The sequence below is a fragment of the Oncorhynchus gorbuscha genome, linkage group LG16 (genome assembly GCF_021184085.1).
Source record: "Oncorhynchus gorbuscha isolate QuinsamMale2020 ecotype Even-year linkage group LG16, OgorEven_v1.0, whole genome shotgun sequence".
NCBI classification, from domain to species: Eukaryota; Metazoa; Chordata; class Actinopteri; order Salmoniformes; family Salmonidae; genus Oncorhynchus; species Oncorhynchus gorbuscha.
Window position 1 is genome coordinate 91,442,980 of NC_060188.1, and position 18,594 is coordinate 91,461,573.

Here is an 18,594-nt window from a genome sequence, read left to right on the forward strand (position 1 = left end):
AGTCCCCCCCAGTAAAGTTGAGCCAGTCACATTATGAAGCTTACCATAGTCCCCCCAGTAAAGTTGAGCCAGTCACATTATGAAGCTTACCATAGTCCCCCCCCAGTAAAGTTGAGCCAGTCACATTATGAAGCTTACCATAGTCCCCCCCCCCCCAGTAAAGTTGAGCCAGTCACATTATGAAGCTTACCATAGTTCCCCCCCCCCCCCAGTAAAGTTGAGCCAGTCACATTATGAAGCTTACCATAGTCCCCCCCCCCCCCCCCAGTAAAGTTGAGCCAGTCACATTATGAAGCTTACCATAGTCCCCCCCCCAGTAAAGTTGAGCCAGTCACATTATGAAGCTTACCATAGTCCCCCCCAGTAAAGTTGAGCCAGTCACATTATGAAGCTTACCATAGTTCCCCCCAGTAAAGTTGAGCCAGTCACATTATGAAGCTTACCATAGTTCCCCCAGTAAAGTTGAGCCAGTCACATTATGAAGCTTACCATAGTTCCCCCCAGTAAAGTTGAGCCAGTCACATTATGAAGCTTACCATAGTCCCCCCCCCCCAGTAAAGTTGAGCCAGTCACATTATGAAGCTTACCATAGTCCCCCCCCCCAGTAAAGTTGAGCCAGTCACATTATGAAGCTTACCATAGTCCCCCCAGTAAAGTTGAGCCAGTCACATTATGAAGCTTACCATAGTTCCCCCCAGTAAAGTTGAGCCAGTCACATTATGAAGCTTACCATAGTTCCCCCCCAGTAAAGTTGAGCCAGTCACATTATGAAGCTTACCATAGTCCCCCCCCCAGTAAAGTTGAGCCAGTCACATTATGAAGCTTACCATAGTCCCCCCCAGTAAAGTTGAGCCAGTCACATTATGAAGCTTACCATAGTTCCCCCCAGTAAAGTTGAGCCAGTCACATTATGAAGCTTACCATAGTTCCCCCCCCAGTAAAGTTGAGCCAGTCACATTATGAAGCTTACCATAGTCCCCCCCAGTAAAGTTGAGCCAGTCACATTATGAAGCTTACCATAGACCCCCCCAGTAAAGTTGAGCCAGTCACATTATGAAGCTTACCATAGTTCCCCCCCAGTAAAGTTGAGCCAGTCACATTATGAAGCTTACCATAGTTCCCCCCCCCCCCCCCAGTAAAGTTGAGCCAGTCACGTGTTAATTAGTAAATAGTACAACAGTAGAAAGAGGGAGCTGGTGAATCCATAGAGTTCTATATCTATCGGAGAGTCTCTGTGGTGCAGCACACGAGGTGATGGAACTACACATATGCAACTTACTACTAAATGTTTGGCCGTGGACATTTACAAGTGAAAGAGAACAAGGTAAATTGTTCAAATTAACAAAGTTGTGATGCATGATTTTCTGAAGGAAGAGCAGCATGTGTACGCGGAGAAGAAGAGAGAAGAAGAGAGAAGAAGAGAGAAGAAGAGAGAGAGAGAAGAAGAGAGAAGAAGAGAGAAGAAGAGAGAAGAAGAGAGAGAGAGAAGAAGAGAGAGAGAAGAAGAGAGAAGAAGAAAACACCTAGTAGGGACAAAAATGGCAGCTATAAAGATAACTTATCCAGAGCTCTTTGACTTCTGGCAGATATCACTGAAAATAACATCCGGTAGCCACTGGCTATGCTTGTATAACTTGATGAGCTGGATTTGCCAGTCTTCGCAATTAGTTTGTTCATTTTCACTCGTTAGCATTTAGCTAACAGTGTCTATGTGATTTCGCTATTATTAGTTTGTGCTAATTGTGGTAATAGAGGCCCCAGTGGGCTTTTCTTGTGATTTTAGCACCCCCTTGTGTATTATGCCGGTAATATGCCGGTAATATCGTAAATCCCGGGATGCGAGAAGGATGGTATGACTAAATGAAAATCTAGATACCGCCCAAACCTTCTTGTTAGCCATTTACATTTTAAACTTAATACACTACTATAGTAAGGTGTGTTTGTCAGTGCTCTGAACAAGATGAAGCCTGCCAACATCACAATCATCAGCAAGCCATTCCATACCCCATAACCATTCCATACCCCATAACCATTCCATACCCCATAACCATTCCATACCCCATAACCATTCCATACCCCATAACCATTCCATACCCCATAACCATTCCATACCCCATAACCATTCCATACCCCATAACCATTCCATACCCATTCCATACCCCATAACCATTCCATACCCCATACCCATTCCATACCCCATAACCATTCCATACCCCATAACCATTCCATACCCCATAACCTGTAAATCTGGTGGTAGTTAGACCAGCAGGACTAACTGGAAACAACAAACTGATGTTTTGTTTTATAACAAACCATCATGGAAACTCAATTAACTCAGTCTTAAAATAAATATATTTTTTTAGCTAATTACTTAATTTAGTGACGAACAAATCAGAAAAATACAAGTAAAGTAGGGGTTACGATAAGGTCAGATGAACGCATGGTGGACACCAGACCTGGGTTCAAATACTATTTGAAATCCTTTCAAATCCTTTTACTAGCGTGGCTTGATTGAGCCTGGTGCAATGGAACCAATAGAATAGTTCGCAAACCATGGCACTACAGGCTGACTAAAACAAAAGCTAAGTGTTAAAAGATACTTTATTTATTAAATGTAATTGAACCCAGGTCTGATGGACCATCAGAGCTAACAAGGATCCACACGATGATACAACCAGTACGTGCATATCAAATCCTCATCACAATCAATGATGTGAGGAAAGAGCACCTGTCCGGGAGTCAGAGTGCACTTCAGACTTACAAACACTGTTGTTCACACCCTGGTGACCATGTCAGATGTTGATGAGTTTTGACTGACCGAAGGTCACCAATGGAGTAATGATAACAGCGCAATTAACAATTCTTCAGGAAGTCTTGGCCACAGTCCGTCTCTACTAAAGGCTATACGTTGTAGTCTGATGACTGTCGGCATTGTTATTGTGGTTGGAGAAAATCACTTTAATTGATTGGTAATTTCGTTTTTTTTTATTTAAAAAAACAACAGGTCAGACTGGTCGGAAGAGACTACCTACAGGAAGCTTGTGTGAGCATGCTGGGGGTGTCCTGCCGGGGGTGTCCTGCCGGGAGGCCTGGCGATTAGAGCGTTGAGCCAGTAAACTGAAAGGTGGCGAATTCAAACCCCAGAGCCGACAAGATGAGAAATCTGTCAAGTAAGGGACTGCTCAACGGTCGCCGTAGATAATGACTGACCCTGGCCGTGACCCCACTCTCCGAGAGTGTTTCACGGGGACTTGGTGTATATATATATATATATGGCTGAGTGGTACTTTTTTTTTTGAGTGGTACTTTTTTTTCAAGCCTTTTAGATGTAGCCTAAAATATTTCACACGTTATATATATATATATATATATATATATATGGCTGAGTGGTACTTTTTTTTTTGAGTGGTACTTTTTTTTCAAGCCTTTTAGATGTAGCCTAAAATATTTCACACGTTATATATATATAAAACACATTTCCAATTCACACATGTATATAAATACGGTACGTGTGAAATATTTTAGGCTACATCTAAAAGGCTTGAAAAAAAAGTACCACTCAGCCAGGGTCTGCATTCTGACCCCATACCTTGTTAAATGTTGGGTATGCATTCTGGTATGCTTACATGACTTATCTATAGAGTCAATAGGTGGGTGGGGTTGTTAGCTCACACTCAGTGAAAACGCCAAATGACTAAGAAGGCAATTTGGTTTTACTCACATCCCCTTAGTGCAATCTCAACCACAGACCTCCCAGTAATGCTCAAGGTTAAATTCAAGTAAGTACAGGATACACATGGTATACATCGTCCAATGAAATGCTTACTTGCAGGTTCCTTTGAGGTCTTTCTGGGGTCAAATTGGGGTCATTTTGTTCCTCTACTAATATGGCATTTATAATATCCTACATGTTGTTTCTTGTATATTGGGGGGGCTGGAGTCATTTAGTTTCCAACACTGTTCTGTAATCTGGGATATATTTAGTGGGATATATTTACTTCCTCCCCCCTCTCCTCTGTCAAAAGTCCATCTGTTGCAGCAACTGCACTTGGCAAGGACACACATCACACTGCTCGCACACATACACACAATGCTTGTTCACACACAGGATCTGCTTTAACTAGCTAACTAGTGTGTTTAAACAGTGTAACTGATCACTAAATTGGGCCACAGCAGACGAGGACGTCTGACATACGAGTTTCACTTCTCTCTCCACAAAGATTTATAAAAAAACTAAACAAACATTATTTTATTTTTTTAAAGCTGAGAAATAGATTAGGAAAACTTTATATTTAAAGAGATTCTCTGCTACTTTTGTATACTTTTCAACCAGTAGTTCTGAAAGTAGCAAAAAACGGTCCCCGAAAATGGCCTCCGATGTCACGTCTCTCTCTCCCCCTCTGTTGGGCCTGCCCTGTAACCTCATTGGATAACGCTGGCCAGGACTTTTGCTGTCACTCAAATTAGAGGGACTGAAGTTCATTGGCTAGAACTCAAGATTACTAGGCGGCTGTAGAGAAAATGGCACGACACATCTTCAAGAAAACAGGCTCTTTCAAAATAGGGATTTTGTGACTAATCGAGGCAAACCAGTAATTCTGCTCATAGATTACGAACGTACGAAATACACAGACACATATGGCCAAACGCAGGAGGTTTAATATTTTTTATATATATATATATATATATATATATTATAACAATAAAACTTAGTTGCGAAAGTACCGGACCATGTCATTAAAGTGTTTATATAATCTTACAGGCGATTATATCTGAGAAACAGGAGGGATCACAGAACGCCTTTTAGAACAATGAGAAAGGAGATAGCAGGCTTCTAGGGGGTGTTCCATCCTCACTGTGAACCCCATCAGGAGGGATCACAGAACGCCTTTTAGAACAATGAGAAAGGAGATAGCAGGCTTCTAAGGGGTGTTCCGTCCTCACTGTGAACCCCATCAGGAGGGATAACAGAACGCTGTTTAGAACACTGAGAAAGGAGATAGCAGGCTTATAGGGGGTGTTCCGTCCTCACTGTGAACCCCATCAGGAGGGATAACAGAACGCTGTTTAGAACACTGAGAAAGGAGATAGCAGGCTTCTAAGGGGTGTTCCGTCCTCACTGTGAACCCCATCAGGAGGGATAACAGAACGCTGTTTAGAACACTGAGAAAGGAGATAGCAGGCTTATAGGGGGTGTTCCGTCCTCACTGTGAACCCCATTGAATACATTTTTGAAAAGTTGAACAAAATATTAAAAAACTCCAGCCCTATAGCCTATGCCTACACTGCATTGAGAGCCTATGCCCTTTTGAGTAAATCTGAGCTCAGCTATTCTGTTAAAACAACTACATCCGGGTTCCCCAACTAGCGACCCGCGGGTGATTTTAATTTAACAAAATCTATATCTTAAAAAAAAAAAAAATACATTTGTTGGATATAAAAGATTGTAAAAACACCAGCTCCAAATGATTTTACATTTTGGAAATATGTTCCAAAGTAATCCCACACATAAGAGACAGAGAGATATATACTGTGTGTGATCGTATACAAAAAGGTAAGCAAGGTTTGACATTGTGTTTTAGTCAAATATATCCGTTTGGGCTTCTTGCGGTAAATTTGCTGTCTACAAATTATTTGTAATTATGTTCAGACCCCCCCTTCCCCCAAGAAAAATAGTTCCGCTGCTGAATCTAGTAGATCCCTGAACGAGAGCCTATGCTCACGTTGAAATCAAAATTAAAATCTTAACTGGTGCATTTCAAACTGTTATACATTCATACAAATCTGTTTTTGCTTTGTCATCACGGGGTATTGTGATGTCATCACGGGGTATTGTGATGTCATCATGGGGTATTGTGATGTCATCATGGGGTATTGTGATGTCATGACGGGGTATTGTGATGTCATGACGGGGTATTGTGATGTCATCATGGGGTATTGTGATGTCATCATGGGGTATTGTGATGTCATCATGGGGTATTGTGATGTCATCATGGGGTATTGTGATGTCATCATGGGGTATTGTGATGTCATCATGGGGTATTGTGATGACATCATGGGGTATTGTGATGTCATGACGGGGTATTGTGATGTCATCATGGGGTATTGTGATGTCATCATGGGGTATTGTGATGACATGACGGGGTATTGTGATGTCATGACGGGGTATTGTGATGTCATCATGGGGTATTGTGATGTCATCATGGGGTATTGTGATGTCATCATGGGGTATTGTGATGTCATCATGGGGTATTGTGATGTCATGACGGGGGTATTGTGATGTCATCATGGGGTATTGTGATGTCATGACGGGGTATTGTGATGTCATGACGGGGTATTGTGATGTCATCACGGGGTATTGTGATGTCATCACGGGGTATTGTGATGTCATCACGGGGTATTGTGATGTCATCATGGGGTATTGTGATGTCATGACGTGGTATTGTGATGTCATGACGGGGTATTGTGATGTCATCATGGGGTATTGTGATGTCATCATGGGGTATTGTGATGTCATGACGGGGTATTGTGATGTCATCATGGGGTATTGTGATGTCATCATGGGGTATTGTGATGTCATCATGGGGTATTGTGATGTCATCATGGGGTATTGTGATGTCATCTTGGGGTATTGTGATGTCATGACGGGGTATTGTGATGTCATCATGGGGTATTGTGATGTCATGACAGGGTATTGTGATGTCATCATGGGGTATTGTGATGTCATCATGGGGTATTGTGATGTCATCATGGGGTATTGTGTGTAGATTGATTAGGGGGGGGGGACTATTTAATCAATTTTAGAACAAGGTAAGGCTACGTAACAAAATGTGGGAAAAGAATCAAGGGGTCTGAATACTTTACAAATGCATTGTATATGTTCACCTGCCTGGGAAATTAGCTGTTGGCTAAATATGGTACAAAGATATTTTACCAAGTGTACTGAGACTTGTGATTTTGGTGTACATTGTACCTGTTCAAATTCAAGTGTGTGAGTAAAATGTGAAGATATAACCGTTAGGGAATGGTTTGGTTTGAGATAGTCTTTGCTTACCTAAACACAGGAATCTTCTCCACAAACACATTCACTTGAAGTCTCTTAGCAGCCTGAAGTACGATGCCTGTAAGCTGTGGAAACAAATCAGGGTTATGAATGAATACTACTTCTCAGGTTGCCTATTCTATTAGACCACTGAACGCGAACAGTCAGTATCTGAATAATGTGTGTGAAACGCTTGATAATGTATGTGAAGTCAACAGGTATATTTTCTGGGTGACCTAAATATTGACTGGTTTTCATCAAGCTGTCCAATCAAGAAGCTTCAAACTGTAACCAGTTCAGTTTGAAATTTAGAAAACAGCACATGAATGAAATCATCCACATGTATTGATCACATCTTTACTAATGCTGCAGAAATGTCCTCTAAAGCAGTATCCACACCGATCGGATCTAGTGATCATAACATGGTAGCAATATGTATGAAAACCAAAGTTCCAAAGGTTGGGCCTAATATAGTGTAAGAGATCATACCAGAGGTTCTGTAGTGATTCATGTGAGGAGCAACCATATGGCACATTCTTCTTCCAGTTATTGATAAGCATGCACCTGTTAAGAAACTGTCTGTTAGAACTGCTAAATCCCTGTGGATTTATGACGAGGGACAAGGAAAAAGGAATGACAAATTGTCACGAATATTACCGAAGGTCACCTTCCTTCTTGTTCGGGTGGCACTCGGCGGTCGTCGTCGCCGGTCTACTAGCTATCGCCGATCCGTTGTTCTGTGTTCGTTTAGTTTTGTCTAATTGGTAGCACCTGTTTCTAGTTTGGTTGTTAGGATAGGGTTATATATAGTCTGTTTAGCCCGCTTCTGTTTCGTGCGGGCTTGTTCGTCTGTTTTGTTGTTTGAGTGTATTTTTGTTGGCATTTGGGTTTCACGCTGTCCGTTTATATTTCTGTTCATTTGTGTTTTCACTTTTGTACATGTTATGTTTCCGGGACATTAAAGCGTGTTGTTTTTCCCACATCTTTTGCTCTCTGCGCCTGACTCCACACCTCTTCACTCATTATCGTAACAGAAGCCCGCACCTCGATATGGAGTCAGCAGGAGCAGCGACCACTCCTCTTCCCACTATGGAGGAGAGAGTCCATCATCACACATCCATCCTCCATCGCCTAGGATCAGCGATGGATCAGATGATGGAGAGGATGGATCGTTGGGAGAGGAATGGTTTCCCTACTACCCCACCGACCCTCCCACCAGCAACTCTACCATTTCCCCCATCTGGATCCGGTTCCAGCGCTCTGCACATGACGCCTCCGAGGAATTACGATGGAGCAGCGACAGGGTGCCAGGGATTCCTGCTGCAATTAGACCTCTACCTGGCCACCGTTCGACCGGCCCCCTCGGAGGAGGAGAGAGTAGGGGTCCTCATCACCTGCCTGACCAGTAGAGCCCTGGAGTGGGCTAATGCGGTCTGGAATGGGCCCGACTCGGCGAAAGACAACTACCCGGAGTTCATCCGCCGTTTCAGGGCCGTGTTCGATCACCCTCCAGAGGGTCGTGCGGCGGGTGAGAGATTCGCGCTGGAGTTCCGGACCTTGGCTGCGGGAGCAGGGTGGAACGACAGGGCCCTGATAGACCATTACAGGTGTAGCCTGAGAGAGGACGTCCGTAGGGAGCTGGCCTGTCGGGATACTACACTTGGCCTGGATGGACTGATAGACCTGTCGATCCGGTTGGACCATCTGCTAGCTGCTCGTGGACGTTCTGAAAGGGTCCTGTCAGTTCTACCTCCTGATCCTCCTGCCCCTATCCCGATGGAGCTAGGAGGTACCGCGTCAAGGGAGATCGGAGGAGGAAGCTCCTCCTGTACCAGTTGTGGCCGGAGAGGGCACACGTCTGGTCGGTGCTGGAGGAATTCATCTGGGAATCATGAGGGCAGGCAGAACACTCATCGGTCACCCCAGGTGAGTAAGCACCACACTCTCCCAGAGTTTCCTGTTGGTCACCTGTTCTTATTAATTTGTTTCCTAAATGATTCTCCTTCTCTCCAGCATAAGGCACTGGTAGATTCAGGCGCAGCTGGAAACTTTATAGATCGCGGACTCGCTCAGAGGTTGCGTTAGTAGAAGTATGCGGTTAAGAAACTGTCTGTTAGAACTGCTAAATCCCTGTGGATTTATGACGAGGAAAAAGGAAAAAGGAATGACAAATTGTCACGAATATTACCGAAGGTGACTCCCCTTCTTGTTCGGGTGGCGCTCGGCGGTCGTCGTCGCCGGTCTACTAGCTATCGCCGATCCGTTGTTCTGTGTTCGTTTAGTTTTGTCTAATTGGTAGCACCTGTTTCTAGTTTGGTTGTTAGGATAGGGTTATATATAGTCTGTTTAGCCCGCTTCTGTTTCGTGCGGGCTTGTTGGTCTGTTTTGTTGTTTCAGTGTATTTTTGTTGGCATTTGGGTTTCACGCTGTCCGTTTATATTTCTGTTCATTTGTGTTTTCACTTTTGTACATGTTATGTTTCGGGACATTAAAGCGTGTTGTTTTTCCACATCTTTTGCTCTCTGCGCCTGACTCCACACCTCTTCACTCATTATTGTAACACAAATAAGTCTGGATGCACAGACTCCTGGCAAACATACTGTAAATTGAGAACTTGTGTGAATAAACCAAAGAAGAAACAGTAAAATTACATTCAAGACTATTCCGTGCTTCCAACTTTGTGGCAATAGACCCTTTCCTGATTTAGCTTGGCATTGCCCCCGTGCACAAATCGAGGTCCATGCAGAAATGGTTTGTACAGATCGGTGTGGAAGAACTTGACTGGCCTGCACAGAGTTCTGACCTCAACCCCATCGAACACCTTTGGGATTAATTGGAACACCGACTGCGAGCCAAGCCTAATCGCCCAACATCAGTGCCTGACCTCACTAATGCTCGTGGCTGAACGGAAGTCCCCGCAGCAATGTTCCAACATCTAGTGGAAAGACTTCCCAGAAGACTGGAGGCTGTTATAGCAGCAAAGGGTGGACCAACTCCATATTAATACACATGATTTTGGAATGAGATGTTCAATGAGATAGGTCCGACCTGCTAAGGTGGGGACAGGTCCGACCTGCTAAGGTGGGGACAGGTCCGACCTGCTAAGGTGGGGACAGGTCCGACCTGCTAAGGTGGGGACAGGTCCGACCTGCTAAGGTGGGGACAGGTCCGACCTGCTAAGGTGGGGACAGGTCCGACCTGCTAAGGTGGGGACAGGTCCGACCTGCTAAGGTGGGGACAGGTCCGACCTGCTAAGGTGGGGACAGGTCCGACCTGCTAAGGTGGGGACAGGTCCGACCTGCTAAGGTGGGGACAGGTCCGACCTGCTAAGGTGGGGACAGGTCCGACCTGCTAAGGTGGGGACAGGTCCGACCTGCTAAGGTGGGGACAGGTCCGACCTGCTAAGGTGGGGACAGGTCCGACCTGCTAAGGTGGGGACAGGTCCGACCTGCTAAGGTGGGGACAGGTCCGACCTGCTAAGGTGGGGACAGGTCCGACCTGCTAAGGTGGGGACAGGTCCGACCTGCTAAGATGGGGATATGTCCGACCTGCTAAGAAGGGGATAGGTCCGACCTGCTAAGATGGGGATAGGTCCGACCTGCTAAGATGGGGATAGGTCCAACCTGCTAAGAAGGGGATAGGTCCGACCTGCTAAGATGGGGATAGGTCCGACCTGCTAAGATGGGGATAGGTCCGACCTGCTAAGATGGGGATAGGTCCGACCGTGATAAAGCGCTGCTCTGCTTTCTCGACATCACAATCAACTAAACAAGTCCTACAGGCCCTAGTTTTATCACACCTGGACTACTGCCCAGTTATATGGTCAAATGCTGCAAAGAGGGAAATACACAACAAATTTCAGTTGGCCCAGAACAGAGCAGTACGGCTGGCCATTAAATCTACAAGGAGGGCTAATATCAATAACATATATACTCAGCAACAAAAGAAACATCCCCTTTTCCAGGATCCTGTCTTTCAAAGATAATTTGAAAAAATCCAAATAACTTCACAGATCTTCATTGTAAAAGGTTTAAACACTGTTTCCCATGCTTGTTCAATGAACCATAAACAATTAATGAACATGCACCTGTGGAACGGTCGTTAAGACACTAACAGCTTACAGACGGTAGGCAATTAGGGTCACAGTTATGAAAACTTAGGACACTAAAGAGGCCTTTCTACTGAAAAACACCAAAAGAAAGATGCTCAGGGTCCCTGCTCATCTGCGTGAACGTGCCTTAGGCATGCTGCAAGGAGGCATGAGGACTGCAGATGTGGCCAGGACAATAAATTGCTATGTCTGTACTGTAAGACGCCTAAGACAGCGCTACAGGGAGACAGGACGGACAGCTGATCGTCTTCGTAGTGGCAGACCACGTGTAACAACACCTGCACAGGATCAGTACACCCATTTACATTTACATTACATTTAAGTCATTTAGCAGACGCTCTTATCCAGAGCGACTTACAAATTGGTGCAATCACCTTATGACATCCAGTGGGACAGTCACTTACAATAGTGCATCTAAAACTTAGGGGGGGTGGGGTGAGAGGGATTACTTAACCTATCCTAGGTATTCCTTAAAGAGGTGGGGTTTCAGGTGTCTCCGGAAGGTGGTGATTGACTCCGCTGTCCTGGCGTCGTGAGGGAGTTTGTTCCACCATTGGGGGCCAGGGCAGCGAACAGTTTTGACTGGGCTGAGCGGGAGCTGTACTTCCTCAGTGGTAGGGAGGCGAGCAGGCCAGAGGTGGATGAACGCAGTGCCCTTGTTTGGGTGTAGGGCCTGATCAGAGCCTGGAGGTACTGAGGTGCCGTTCCCCTCACAGCTCCGTAGGCAAGCACCATGGTCTTGTAGCGGATGCGAGCTTCAACTGGAAGCCAGTGGAGAGAACGGAGGAGCGGGGTGACGTGAGAGAACTTGGGAAGGTTGAACACCAGACGGGCTGCGGCGTTCTGGATGAGTTGAAGGGGTTTAATGGCACAGGCAGGGAGCCCAGCCAACAGCGAGTTGCAGTAATCCAGACGGGAGATGACAAGTGCCTGGATTAGGACCTGCGCCGCTTCCTGTGTGAGGCAGGGTCGTACTCTGCGGATGTTGTAGAGCATGAACCTACAGGAACGGGCCACCGCCTTGATGTTAGTTGAGAACGACAGGGTGTTGTCCAGGATCACGCCAAGGTTCTTGGCGCTCTGGGAGGAGGACACAATGGAGTTGTCAACCGTGATGGCGAGATCATGGAACGGGCAGTCCTTCCCCGGGAGGAAGAGCAGCTCCGTCTTGCCGAGGTTCAGCTTGAGGTGGTGATCCGTCATCCACACTGATATGTCTGCCAGACATGCAGAGATGCGATTCGCCACCTGGTCATCAGAAGGAGGAAAGGAGAAGATTAATTGTGTGTCGTCTGCATAGCAATGATAAGAGAGACCATGTGAGGTTATGACAGAGCCAAGTGACTTGGTGTATAGCGAGAATAGGAGAGGGCCAAGAACAGAGCCCTGGGGGACACCAGTGGTGAGAGCGCGTGGTGAGGAGACAGATTCTCGCCACGCCACCTGGTAGGAGCGACCTGTCAGGTAGGACGCAATCCAAGCGTGGGCCGCGCCGGGAGATGCCCAACTCGGAGAGGGTGGAGAGGAGGATCTGATGGTTCACAGTATCGAAGGCAGCCGATAGATCTAGAAGGATGAGAGCAGAGGAGAGAGAGTTAGCTTTAGCAGTGCGGAGCGCCTCCGTGATACAGAGGAGAGCAGTCTCAGTTGAGTGACTAGTCTTGAAACCTGACTGATTTGGATCAAGAAGGTCATTCAGAGAGAGATAGCGGGAGAGCTGGCCAAGGACGGCACGTTCAAGAGTTTTGGAGAGAAAAGAAAGAAGGGATACTGGTCTGTAATTGTTGACATCGGAGGGATCGAGTGTAGGTTTTTTCAGAAGGGGTGCAACTCTCGCTCTCTTGAAGACGGAAGGGACGTAGCCAACGGTCAGGGATGAGTTGATGAGCGAGGTGAGGTAAGGGAGAAGGTCTCCGGAAATGGTCTGGAGAAGAGAGGAGGGGATAGGGTCGAGCGGGCAGGTTGTTGGGCGGCCGGCCGTCACAAGACGCGAGATTTCATCTGGAGAGAGAGGGGAGAAAGAGGTCAGAGCACAGGGTAGGGCAATGTGAGCAGAACCAGCGGTGTCGTTTGACTTAGCAAACGAGGATCGGATGTCGTCGACCTTCTTTTCAAAATGGTTGACGAAGTCATCTGCAGAGAGGGAGGAGGGGGGGGGAGGGGGCGGAGGATTCAGGAGGGAGGAGAAGGTGGCAAAGAGCTTCCTAGGGTTGGAAGCAGAAGCTTGGAATTTAGCGTGGTAGAAAGTGGCTTTAGCAGCAGAGACAGAGGAGGAAAATGTAGAGAGGAGGGAGTGAAAGGATGCCAGGTCCGCAGGGAGGCGAGTTTTCCTCCATTTCCGCTCGGCTGCCCGGAGCCCTGTTCTGTGAGCTCGCAATGAGTCATCGAGCCACGGAGCGGGAGGGGAGGACCGAGCCGGCCTGGAGGATAGGGGACATAGAGAGTCAAGGGATGCAGAGAGGGAGGAAATTCACAAATGCGGGACAGGTACAGGATGGCAACAACAACTGCCCGAGTTACACCAGGAACACACAATCCCTCCATCAGTGCTCAGACTGTCGGCAATAGGCTGAGAGAGGCTGGACTGAGGGCTTGTAGGCCTGTTGTAAGGCAGGTCCTCACCAGACATTGCTGTCAATCTCAATGCTGTGCGTTACAGGAACTACATCCTCCTCCCTCATGTGGTAGCCTTCCTGCAGGCTCATCCTGACATGACCCTCCAGCATGACGATGCCACCAGCCATACTGCTCGTTCTGTGCGTGATTTCCTGCAAGACAGGAATGTCAGTGGTCTGCCATGGCCAGCGAAGAGCCCGGATCTCAATCCCATTGAGCATGTCTGGGACCTGTTGGATCGGAGGGTGAGGGCTAGGGCCATTTCCCGCAGAAATGTCCAGTAACTTTCAGGTGCCTTGGTGGAAGAGTGGGGTAACATCTCACAGCAAGAACTGGCAAATGTGGTGCAGTCCATGAGGAGGAGATGCACTGCGGTACTTAATGCAGCTGGTGGCCACACCAGATACTGACTGTTACTTTTGATTTTGCCCCCCCCCCCTTTGTTCAGGGACACATTATTCCATTTCCGTTAGTCACATGTCTGTGGAAGTTGTTCAGTTTGTGCCTCAGTTGTTGAATCTTGTTATGTTCATACAAATATTTACACATGTTAAGTTTGCTGAAAATAAACGCAGTTGACAGTGAGAGGACGTTTCCTTTTTTGCTGAGTTTGTGTTAAATCTCTCCTGGCTCAAAGTAGAGGACAGATTGACTGCAACACTATTTGTCTTTGTGAGAAGTATTGACGTGTTGAAAGCACAGAACTGTCTGTTCAAACAGCTAACATACAGCTACATACCCTCCACAAGACATTCCACCAGGGGTCTCTTCATAGTTCCTAAGTCCATAACAGAGGCTCGGAAACACACAGAAATATACACGGAACTCTTCCAAATCCGGTAACTCAAGCTGGCAAAATGTTATTTAAAGATAGGGTTAGGTACTTGGATTAGCAGCGTGGTTAGGGTTCAAATCTGATGTTATGTCTATGTGGTTGTTTCAGCTTGTGACCACTCTGCAGAACAAGACTCATGACGAAAAATGCTTACTTGCATTAAAATGGCTAACAACTACTGCTCTCCCAGACTATCCACACTGACTTTATGCCCATCCACAGGTCTCTACCCACTCAGACAATAATCACTGATTAGTATTAGTATTCATCTGGGCTCCTGAGTGGCGCAGCGGTCTAAGGCAATGCATCTCAGTGCTAGAGGCGTCATTATAGACCCTGATTTGATACCAGGCCGTATCACAACTGCTCGTGATTGGGAGTCCCATAGGACAGTGCACAATTGGCCCAGCGTTGTCGGGGTTTGGCCGGCGTAGGCCGTCATTGTAAATAAGAATTTGTTCTTAATTGACTTACCTAGTAAAATAAAGGAAAAATACAATTTTGAAAAAAAACTGCTACTGGTCACTACTACTCCTCATGTATATATTACCATAAGTATTTATAAATGTCTGTTTAGATGTATATATTACCATAAGTATTTATAAATTACTGTTTAGATGTATATATTACCATAAGTATTTATAAATTACTGTTTAGATGTATATATTACCATAAGTATTTATAAATTACTGTTTAGATGTATATATTACCATAAGTATTTATAAATTACTGTTTAGATGTATATATTACCATAAGTATTTATACATTACTGTTTAGATGTATATATTACCATAAGTATTTATAAATTACTGTTTAGATGTATATATTACCATAAGTATTTATACATCACTGTTTAGATGTATATATTACCATAAGTATTTATACATTACTGTTTAGATGTATATATTACCATAAGTATTTATACATTACTGTTTAGATGTATATATTACCATAAGTATTTATAAATTACTGTTTAGATGTATATATTACCATAAGTATTTATACATTACTGTTTAGATGTATATATTACCATAAGTATTTATAAATTACTGTTTAGATGTATATATTACCATAAGTATTTATACATTACTGTTTAGATGTATATATTACCATAAGTATTTATAAATTACTGTTTAGATGTATATATGACCATAAGTATTTATAAATGACTGTTTAGATGTACATATTACCATAAGTATTTATAAGTTCCTAGTACCAGTCACTTTATATGTATAAACCAGCATCGACCAATTTAGTACAACACATTGTGTACACTATAAAATGTACAATATTTGTGTGTGTGTGTGTGTGTGTGTGTGTGTGTGTGTGTGTGTGTGTGTGTGTGTGTGTGTGTGTGTGTGTGTGTGTGTGTGTGTGGTGTGTGTGTGTGGTGTGTGTCTGTGTCTGTGTCTGTGTCTGTGTCTGTGTCTGTGGTCTGTGGTCTGTGGTCTGTGGTCTGTGGTCTGTGTGTGTGTGTGTGTGTGTGTGTGTGTGTGTGTGTGTGTGTGTGTGTGTGTGTGTGTGTGTGTGTGTGGTGTGTCTGTGTCTGTGTCTGTGTGTGTGTGTGTGTGTGTGTGTGTGTGTGTGTGTGTGTGTGTGTGTGTGTGGTGTGTGGTGTGTGGTGTGTGTGTGTGTGTGTGTGTTTCAAAGTTTCGTTGCCACGTACACAGGATAGAACAGGTGTAAAACAGCACAGTGGAATTATCACCTTGAGACATCTTTCCCAACAAAACAATAATGATAATGATAATAGAATAACAAATTTAATGAAGAATTAAAACCATCACAAGAACTACGATGAGAGTTAAAGAAACAGGAAGTATATACAGGTCAGTGCCAGTACCTTATCCAACGTATTGATGTATTGTATTATATATTTTTACGATGTGGGTGGCTGGTAGCCTGGCAGTTAGAGCGTTGGGACAGTAACTGAGGCGACAACGTGAAAAATAAATCTTTGTTCCTGTAGCGGTTGCCGTAGAAGCAGCCTAATTAAAAACCTACATTAAAAACAAAGCATCACAACTTAGGCTCCCGAGTGGCGCAGCGTCACTACAGACCCTGGTTCAATTCCAGGCTGTATCACAACCGCCCGTGATTGGGAGTCCCATAGGGCGGCGTACAATTGGCCCAACGTCGTCAGGGTTTGGCCGGTGTAGGCCGTCATTGTAAATAAGAAAGTTCTTAACGGGCTTGCCCAGTTAAATAAAAAATATATTTTAAATCAAGATATATTTGGCAAAAATGTGTTTATATATTATAGGCCTGTTTCCCAGAAACATTGGGCTCTGTTTAAATGTAGTACACACACACACACACACACACACACACACACACACACACACACACACACACACACACACACACACACACACACACAGGGTGTCATTTCTGACACAAGCAGAACATTACAAGAAACCAACAACACCTACCCAGCTCTAACTGTCGTCTGCCCTGCAGAGCACTGGTCTAAAGTAGTGCACTATATAGGGAATAGGTTTCCATAGGGCTCTGGTCTAAAGTAGTGCACTATATAGGGAATAGGGTTCCATAGGGCTCTGGTCTAAAGTAGTGCACTATATAGGGAATATGGTGCCATTTTGGGACACAACCCTAGTCTCTTATCTTTAGTGTCTCTACGCCTGGTACTAAGCCACTCCAACTGCACCACAAACAGCTCTATAAACAACAGCTTATCAACAGGAAGGACTTTATACACACTGCCTCTGACTGGTCTTGGCTCAGGAAGAGCACTGGGTCGTGTTCATTAGTGCACACCGTTGCAAAACATCTTGCAATGAAAAAACAAGCTTTTCTTAAAGGCAAGATTTAGGTAGTTACTGTAATTTGTCTCCTGAGCATCATAGTATATGTGTGTCCACTTTGTGTGAATTAGTGAGATTATCCTTCTGTAGTAAAAAATTAAATAAAAAATGATCCTTGTATCACCCAGAATAAAATGCTCTGAAAATTATGACGTGTTCTACTGAAGTGGTAAGTGTTCCCTCTAGTGGTCAAACTGAAAACATGCAGATGCCAGAGGTAAGGTACTTTTGGAAAAAGGTTATACACAAAACAAAAATATAAAACGCAGTATGTAAAGTGTTGGTCCCATGTTTCAAGAGCTGAAATAAAAGATCCCAGAAATGTTCCATAGGCACAAAAGGCTTATTTCTATCAAATTCTGTGCACACATTTGTTTACATCCCTGTTCGTGAGTATTTGTCCTTTGCTAAGATAATCCATCCACCTGACAGGTGTGGCATATGAAGCTGATTAAACAGCATTACACAGGTGCACCTTGCGCCGGGGACAATAAAAGGCCACTAAAATGTGCAGTTGTGTCACAACGCAATGCCACAGATGTCTCAAGTTTTGAGGGAGAGTGCAAATGGTATGCAGACTGCAGGAATGTCCACCAGAGCTGTTGCCAGAGAACGTTCATTTCTCTACCATAAGCCGCATCCAAGATTATTTTAGACAATGTGGCAGCACATCCAACTGGCCTCACACACAGATCACGTGTAACCACGTCAGACCAGGTCCTCCCCACATTCGGCTTCTTCTCCCACGGAATTGTCTGAGTCCAGCCATCCGGACATGAAACTGATGAATTTCTGCACAGAAAACGTCTCAGGGAAGCTCATCTGTGTGCTCGTCGTCCTCACTGGTGTCTTAACCGACTTCAGTGGTCAAATGCTCACATTCCATTGGCACGCTGGAGAACTGTGCTCTTCACGGATGAATCCAGGTTTCAACTGTACGGGCAGATGACAGACGTGTGGGCGAGCGGTTTGCCGATGTCAACGTTGTGAACAGAGTGCCCCATGGTGGCGGTGGGGTTATGGTATGGTGTTTGCTGATGTCAACGTTGTGAACAGAGTGCCCCATGGTGGCGGTGGGGTTATGGTATGGTGTTTGCTGATGTCAATGTTGTGAACAGAGTGCCCCATGGTGGCGGTGGGGTTATGGTATGGGGCAGGCATAAGC

The 18,594-nt window shown here is 45.1% G+C and overlaps 1 protein-coding gene across 1 annotated transcript in view; it reads right to left on the bottom strand.

Annotated features, from left to right (window-relative positions):
- scarb2c (scavenger receptor class B, member 2c) overlaps nucleotides 1–18,594 on the bottom strand; it is a 51,151-nt gene that overhangs the window by 12,673 nt on the left and 19,884 nt on the right. Inside the window, exon 9 of the mRNA XM_046305213.1 lies at nucleotides 7,055–7,128. Coding sequence (XP_046161169.1) covers nucleotides 7,055–7,128 — 74 coding nt within the window. The remainder of the gene's footprint in view (nucleotides 1–7,054; nucleotides 7,129–18,594) is intronic.